The sequence below is a fragment of the Humulus lupulus genome, chromosome 4 (assembly GCF_963169125.1).
Source record: "Humulus lupulus chromosome 4, drHumLupu1.1, whole genome shotgun sequence".
In the NCBI taxonomy this organism is placed as follows: Eukaryota; Viridiplantae; Streptophyta; class Magnoliopsida; order Rosales; family Cannabaceae; genus Humulus; species Humulus lupulus.
Window position 1 is genome coordinate 43,868,649 of NC_084796.1, and position 8,693 is coordinate 43,877,341.

The following is an 8,693-nucleotide window of genomic DNA, read 5'->3' on the forward strand; positions in this document are numbered from 1 at the left end:
AACACCCCAAATGTTAATTTCAATTTAATTTTTTTAAATAATTAATATATTTTCTTTCTTTGAAATAAAATAAAATAATTTAATAAAACCTAAATTAAGCTTAAATCCAAATCAAATATAACACTTAAATATATCCTAAAATAAATGAATACTTCAAATCTAGATTTTACACACAAAAAAAACCAAAAATTAAAATAGAAAACGTAAAATCTATCAACAAAAAATTATAATTTCATATCATCAAAAATCTCAAAACCCACCTTCCTCAAGTCCAATACACATTCAAGAAAACTAGGTTTATTGTTCAAAGCTTGATGGCGATCCACTAGAACTCATTCGAAACTAGCTTACAAAAATTAAACTAGAACCTCTACCATCCTCATAATAAAGCTCAAACTATAATCAAAGTTTTCAAACCAGATAAAATGCAAAGCATTTTTTCCCCCACTTTCAAAATCACATCACAAACAAATTAATCTAGATCCATGCTATAATCACAAAAAATCAAACTTAAATAAGTATGCTGTACAAAATCCTAGATGTAAAAAACCCAAAAGTATTCAAACCCATATTATTTTTTAATTAAGATGGGTCAAGACATATTTGAAATTAAGATAATAAAAAAATGTATTAAATGTAAATATTTTTATAAAAGGACTCGCTTAGATTTAGGGACACTTTTATACATAGAAAATCTCTTTAATCTTGTAAACGTTTCTTAGGCTTAATAAACTTAGTTGAATCAAGTCTTATCTTGAGTTTGAATTGACTTATTCAACAAAAGTGTTAAATAGATGTAGGCCACTACCAATAGTCGAGGCCGAATAACTATAATTTCTCTTGTTTTACTTACAATTATTCAGTTTCTCAAATCTATTTTTCATTTATTTCCACTTCAACTTTATTTTTTGAGGTTTTATTTAATTGATTTTTTGTGCTTGGTGGTAGAGTCGGGAAAAATATAAGTTGTTTATATTGGCAATATATTTACACGTTTGTTTATTTTTTCTTCATAAATATGATATTTTGTGGTATATGTGATATTAAGTTTGTTGGAGCTGGTTGGAAAAAAAAAAGACGTAGAAGTTCTAATAAAATATTAAGTTCAAAATAATCAAGAAAATAAAGACCTATAATGTTAGTTTTTCTTTTTGTATTTTTTTTTTTTAATATTTCTAATTGCATAAGATGAAAGAAAGTAGGAAATCAATTTTTGATGGAATAGTTTCTCATATTGTTCATATAAAATAATGATAAAAAATTGATACAATAAAAATCTAAAAGAATTAATGATAGTGTTGAAGATGGGTTGGAGGGTTAGGTGAAGATAGGTTTCAGTTCAAGTTTTATTTGTTTTTAATTATAAAATCAATTTTTCTTATTTTATATTTTTAATTGAATAAAATCTGGTAAAATATACTACTTTGATCCATTTTGTAAATACGAAGTTTGAAATACTATTTAATAAAATACATAGGCCGATCGAGTATTCAGACAAAATACAAAACCAAACTGGTATTTTTCTTTATTATAAAGACAACATAAGACATGGTTATATTGCCTAATTATATATATTATTTAAGAAATAAAAATATATTTGATTTTATATGTGTATAAGTCAATCCCTTGTATATATATATTTTTTAGAAAAAAAATTTTAGAACCTGAAATGGTAGGTTCGGGTTCAAAAAAATTGACAGTTGAGAATTTCCTTCATCCCATAACTTGTTTGGCCGATATCTGACATTATTACCAGAAATAGACATTTTTTTAGAACAATAAAAGTTGTTACTACATTGTTTCGCAGCTCATTTTAAATGCTAACTAGTAGCGTCACTCTTTGTTAAAAGGCAGATCATTTTAATCTCTTCTATTCTTGACCGAGAGCAGCTGCTTGGTAACCGAACTATGGCAAGGAGAGGCAGTAAATTTCTCATTCTAACAATATACATTATACAGAATGCATGACAACAAGAGTACAAGCACGGTTGCTGCTGCCCTTTATCCACTTTAAGATTTCAAAAATTGGGTGTGCATATCTGTATCATTCAATATTGGAGAAATACAATATTAATTAATTTAGATAAATCAAGATCTTCTGTCTAACTTCTTATCAGTAGATCTTCTCTCTTCTGCTTCTCGCCGTTTTTGCTGCCTGCAAAACAGAGACCAAAAAAAACAAGAATAAAAATTGGAACAGAACATTTCAACATCTTCAATAAATGTCGACTAGGTGTAGCCAATGAAATAATATTAGTTCCAAAAAAGGGCAAGTTCTAGATAAGTAGCTACGTGATTTCTCACTGACTCACTCAAAATGCACATAAACCTTTGATAAATGCACCAAACCATACAAGGCACGACTCAACTCAACTACTACCAGGTATCTTATATAGCAAATGCAATTGATACAATTTAAAATACAGCATAGTTAAAGCACATTCTTTAAGGACAGAACAAAAAGATAGTTTACGTAGTCATCGTAGAATTTTGATTTCAGAGAAGTTTTATATGGCAAGTTTTCTAAAGAACACCACGTTTGTCATTAAATCCAAATAGCAACCAAACTAATAAAAAATGATTTTGGAAAGAAAAAAAGATCACTAGACCTTCCACAGTATTTCATATACTTACGCGAAAGCCATATATCCAGTGCCCGCATTAACAGCTGATAAAATTGTTGCCTGAGCTCCAACAGTGGATAAAGAATCCTGCCCTCCTGAAGGGAGAGGATTTCTTCTGTCACCATCCACCTGGAAAAAATAAACCAAAATGAACAGTGTCACCATCATCTCTTGCACTTTGGAGTGAACATATAACTACCCTATATGCATGCATGAATGAAGGAAAACCTTATCCCACTTTGACTTCTTGTTCTGTCTACCATCCCGGGGAATGGCATCAGCAGATGGCAATGCAGAATACAGCCCAGAACCAGCAACAGGCGGAACACCTAAAAAAATAGCTCAATATAAGAACAGCTTCACTGACTAAAGTTCTAAATTGGTGCCCAAAAGAAGTTCTGAAGTTGGGATGTATTAGACTTGAAAATCATACTAATATGAAAGTTCAAAGCAAAGTACTTATCAAACCTGGAACAGGCAAGTTAATTTTGGCTGCACCAGAAATAATTCCAGGTTGAGTGCCTCCTGAAAGAAATTCAACCTTTTGATTTTTTTTCCGTTCTTGTTCCTTCCTATCCATCTCACGCCTTATATCAGCCTCTGCATTATATGCAACAGATCTAGATTAGTTTCTTGGGGAAGAAACATGTAGCAGTAATTAATAGCAGGACAGAAACTTCAAATGTAACATCCAGAACATAAAGTATAAGATGCGACTGAAATTCACAATGTAAAAGAAAAAAATATTGTATGTATGCAAGCAGTTTCCACCACCAATTGCTACATTAGAAAACAAAAAAACTTCCATACTCTGATATCATGGGGATTAAAGACACGAGTAATGCAAATGAAACATACATTTGCATAATCAGCAAACAGCTTCTGAAATATTTAATCCACATAACCAAACAGGTCATGCCTCCGTTTTCCCAAAAGAATAAATAAAAAAGAAGCCATGTATTCTAGAAAATTGACTACCAAGATATAATCACCAAAGAGAAAATTAATACATAGCTCAAGAAAGATCCAACATATGCAGTAGTTACATCATAGAAGAATAAAGGACACCATGCAACACATCCATATCCAGACAGACATTCTCATGCAGACAACTGTTATAAGGATATGTAAAGACCTATCTCGTCGTAGTAGTCACTTTTTTCATATCCATGAGGGTCGAACACATCTTTACTGAAGCAAGATCCTATCTGGTCAATATCTTGATACCTCACTGCATGCAGCAGGAAGTCTGGATTCCGATAGTCCTTCCTATTGCGCACTTCTGCATTGAAGCTTTTCCCAGCTTTCTTATAATCAAGAAACTTATTTATTTTCCTCTGCAATAATTTCAGAGAAGAACATCAAAGAACATAAAATCTAGAGCAACTAAACCTCAGCAGCAACCAGAGAGAGAGAGTAACATCTGGAAGAAAAATACAGTTGTAATTACCAAAAATATTAAAGAAAAATACTTACGGCCTCACATAATAATTAGGACAGATTAAAATTTCAGCCTACACTGGAGGTTACGAATTTAATTCTAGTAAAAAGACAAGCACTGTTGGAACGGAGTTTCAGAACTTAAAAGCAGCAACATTGGCATAGCAATACCGAGATAAATTATAAAGCTATAGTTTTAATAAAAGATCAAACAATTTTTGCAATAAATTGGGCAATGTTGTATATATTGGTCACACTTAAAATAAAAGGTGATTCATTAAGACCACAAATTTTAATTCCCAGTCTAATAATAAAAAATTATATTGCAAAAAATACCAACAACAAAAGACAATCTTAACAAAAACTAGAATATCACACACTAACCAAAAACTTAAGTAGACTTGAGGGTATAATGATTAAGTTCACAAATCTGTATTTCCAGGTCTTTTTACTGCAAAACAATACCAACAACAAATGACAATCTTAACAAAAACTAGAATATCACACACACACACTAACCAAAAACTTAAATACAGTCAAATTTGAGCAATTAAATAAAACATACTTTAGAAAGAAAAAAAACATAGATCTGTACTTGTCATAAAAATTGTTGAGAACTTAAATTCAGTGAGTATAATTTAGAAACCAAAAGCTGTTGGAAGAAGGAACTTTACCTGCAACTCCTCTGAGCATTTTTCTTTTGGTGGTGGTGGAAGGAACTTATCTAATGGATCAACCTCTTTTTGTTCTTCTACCGTAGAGTCTGTGGTACCTCCAACTTCTATATCATGCGCTGCATAATTCATTTTATCAGATTGTGATGGATCAGATAATTGAGGAGTTGCTTGATTGCTAGGTGTTAGAACCTGAACTGTTCCAGAAGGTGTTCTATCATGGAAATCACCTGCAACAAACAATTTTAGCATATTAGATTCATATATTGAAGATAAATGTGAAATAGCCCACAACATGAACTGTAATAGAAAACAGACCGCAATTATTTTCATTTTATTACTTAAAAATGAGAAAACAACCAAAAGAAAATATACACTTATACACTGAATTTGATATTTGCCTTCATCTTTCTATTTTATTTTATATTTGCCTTTGTTAATTAAGTAACACATTTACTAAGTCTTTATTTTATGCAAACAACTTACCTCTATTATCACAGAAACAACTTAAAAAAAAGAAGAGATATGCCCTCATTAGGATATGTCGTATAGAAGAGTTACAAACCCATGACAGCAAATTGGAAGGGTAGATAAAATCACGCAGATATCAAACATTTTAACACGTATAGTGAACTAAATAAAATACTTTCTGTACATAAAAACCATATAAAAAAAAGGAACTAAATTTCTTCTCTTAAAGCCACCACTGTTGGCATCCCTACCACTACATAACTTTCATGAGCTTACTTCATAAAAACTAATTTAGTTTATAGCTTCTTAAACTAAGACCCTAAGAATACCTAACTTGTTCCCAATCTTCGGGCTCAGCCAGATATAATTACATTTAAATATACCAAATATGATATGTGACATGATGCAGATTTCAAACTTGAATGGTCAAATAGAAACATGTGAATTATGCAATACAAGCTCAGCAAAAGGATCCGAACAATAACCCTCACCTCACAAGTAACGAATTGTGGCAAAAAATGCATAACCAAAAAAAGACAACAATATGAATAGAAAACAAAAAACAAACCACATGGACCACACTCAATGATTGTAAATTCGTACCATTTGCAGATTGTATACTTGTACCAAACATAACACGATCACTTACTTCTATTTCCCCCTCCTGCAATCGAACAGCACTAATATCAAAATAAGAATTAAAATATAACACTATCAATATTCAACAACTAACAGCAGACAACTTTGTAAGTTTGATCATGCATCTATGTTGCTCAATTGAGCACCAGACTAGTCGAATTCCCTACTCTTGAGAATGACTTGTAGTGGTCCACGACTTGGTATCTTATCTCCATGTTGGATGGGGAATGTAGGAGTAATGATATGTGCACCCAAAATATGTACCTAAATATTGCATACAGAGATGTGGTAGTTTTTGTGAATCAATCATTAAAAAAGCATTGTTATGTCACTATGTGTAATGCTTGAGTGCATATTTTGGGTGCACATATCATTAATCGTGAATGTGGTATGGCAGCTACATGTACTTAGGCATAGAAGGAGAGCCTCGGCTATAAATAGCTCAATTGGTCCGCAAGCTCACTCTTCCAATTCCCTTGAGCTTTACACCATTTATAGGGAGTGAGTAGAGCTTGGAAGGGCCAAAAGAGAGTGAAACAATGAGTGTTTGTGCATTGAATTTCCTTGGGAAATTTCATGTTTTTGATCCCTTTAGTAGTTTATTCCACATTATTCATATTTAGCTCACAAACTCATCATGGGTTTCGATATCCCTCAATCACATTAACCCACTTGATCATAACTCATAAGCTATAGGATCATAAGCTACTACAAATCACGAATATCATCCTAACATAGAAAACACATGTAAGTAGTATCCACTATTTAAATGCCTATTGAGTGAGTGCCAATTGCCAAATATATGATAAAAACTACGAAATGTTTCACAAAATAAACAAAACAAACAAACCAACTACCTTTGTCTAACTGTTCTTAAACGCACAAATGTCCCACGTTTGGAAACGGCTAAAATCCCAAACAAAAATGGGGAGAAAAACGTTCATTTATTATCATCAAGTTTCTAAGCAACCAACCAAATGTCCATTATTACCGAAAAGTGAAAAGAAAAAGAAAATACCTCAGCTTCAGGAGACATCGCAACTTCATCATGACCGTAATCAACAATCGCAAGCTTCCCCCTTCTACTATGTGGCTGGTGCTGATGCGGTGGCTGCGGCGAGGCAAACGAAACTTGAGCTTGCTGTGGCGTGGATGGACGAAACTGAGCTTTACTAGGAGTAAAATTCTCATCGTTAACATCTTGCGGCGTATTATCATCGTTACCGGAATCACCAACCACCATTCTATCATTGTCCACCATGAAAGCATCTTCTGCAACATCTCTAGGGTCTTTATAATCGTCGTCTTGAAGCGATTCTCGTCGCTGTTCTTGATGGCTTCCATCTTCCTCGACGTCCTCCATCTCATCATCCTCGTCCTCGTCGTTGTACATGGAGAGCATAGCAATGCCCTCCGATTGCTTCTTCCTGGTCGACATGGGAACTAGGGTTTGGAGATCCGGCGGATAGAACAAAAATTGGAATGAGAATCGAGGTGTTGAATGAGAACTTGTAATAACTTAAAGAGACAAAAAAAAAAAAAGTTTCTTGAAGCCTACTAGTGGAGATTTTGAATCAAACTGATGCGAGGAAAGGGATTTTGTTTGTGTAGGGAAGTCGATGCAGATCAGAGACCCCAAATAGGGCTCCGATCGCCTGTCCAACTTTCTCTGTCCCAAACCCTGCTCACCCTATAACAAAACGCCACGTCATTTAAAACTTGACTACCGTTTTTCTTTATAAGTGAGGAGTTTTTTTTTGTCAATTTTAATTTTTTGGATAAAAATATTCTTAATATTCAATCATTTATTTTCACCCTCAGTCCTAACTCTCATTAACGTCTCTCATTCTTTCACTCAATCCCTCTCCTTCTAGTTTTGTAGCTATCGAAAAAAATGCCAAATTTAAAAAAAAAAATCATTTAATACAGAAATTTGAGTGAAAAAAATATGAATTTCCAAAATTTTTGTTAAATTTCAGTACAGTACATCAAAATTGTATCAAAATTACATTGAAAAAACATCGTTTTGGCCGAAAATCAAATTTTCATAATTGCATCGCAAAAGCATCAAAACACCATCGATTTTGTATCGAAAAATCATCGTTTTAGCAAAAAAAAAAAAAAAGTTTTCATGATTGCATCGCAAAAACACCGAAACATCATTGATTTTGCAACGAAACACCATCGATTTTGCATTGAAAAAATATCGTTTTTGGCAAAAAACAAGTTTTCATGATTGCATCGCAAGAGCATCAATGGTGTTTGATGCTCTTGCGATGCAATCATGAAAACTTGATTTTTTTTTTGCCAAAACGATGCTTTTTCGATGCAAAATCGATGGTGTTTTAATGATTTTTGATGCAATCATAAAAGTTGATTTTTGGCTAAAACAATTCTTTCTCGATAATCGATGGTGTTTTGATGCTCTTACGATGCAATCATGAAAACTTGTTTTTTTTTGCCAAACGATGTTTTTTCGATGAAAAATCGATGTAATTTCGATCCTTTTGCGATGCAATCATGAAACTTGATTTTTGGCCAAAACGATGCTTTTCGATGTAAAGTCGATGCAATTTCGATGATATTGCAATGCAATCATAAAACTTGATTTTTGGCCAAAATGATGCTTTTTCGATGCAATTTCGATGCAAAATCGATGGTGCTTCTACGCTGTTGCGATGCGATCATGAAAATTTGTTTTTTTGGCCAAAACGATGCTTTTTCTATGCAAAATCAATGCTTTTTTTTTTATGCAAATCGATGGTGTTTCAATGCTTTTCCTATGCAATCATGAAAACTTGATTTTTGGCCGAAATGATGCTTTTTCGATGCAATTTCGATGTTC

The 8,693-nt window shown here is 32.8% G+C and overlaps 1 protein-coding gene across 1 annotated transcript; it reads right to left on the reverse strand.

Annotated features, from left to right (window-relative positions):
- Window positions 1-1,907: 1,907 nt before the first annotated feature.
- On the reverse strand, window positions 1,908-7,471 carry LOC133830372 (uncharacterized). The gene is made up of 8 exons (XM_062260347.1): window positions 6,867-7,471; window positions 5,813-5,873; window positions 4,739-4,968; window positions 3,760-3,961; window positions 3,093-3,224; window positions 2,853-2,953; window positions 2,635-2,753; window positions 1,908-2,155 (listed from the first exon to the last, which is right to left on the reverse strand). The coding sequence occupies exons 1-8, from the start codon at window positions 7,284-7,286 to the stop codon at window positions 2,089-2,091; spliced, it is 1,332 nt and encodes a 443-aa protein (XP_062116331.1). The 5' UTR covers window positions 7,287-7,471; the 3' UTR covers window positions 1,908-2,088.
- Between the last annotated feature and the right edge of the window lie 1,222 nt (window positions 7,472-8,693).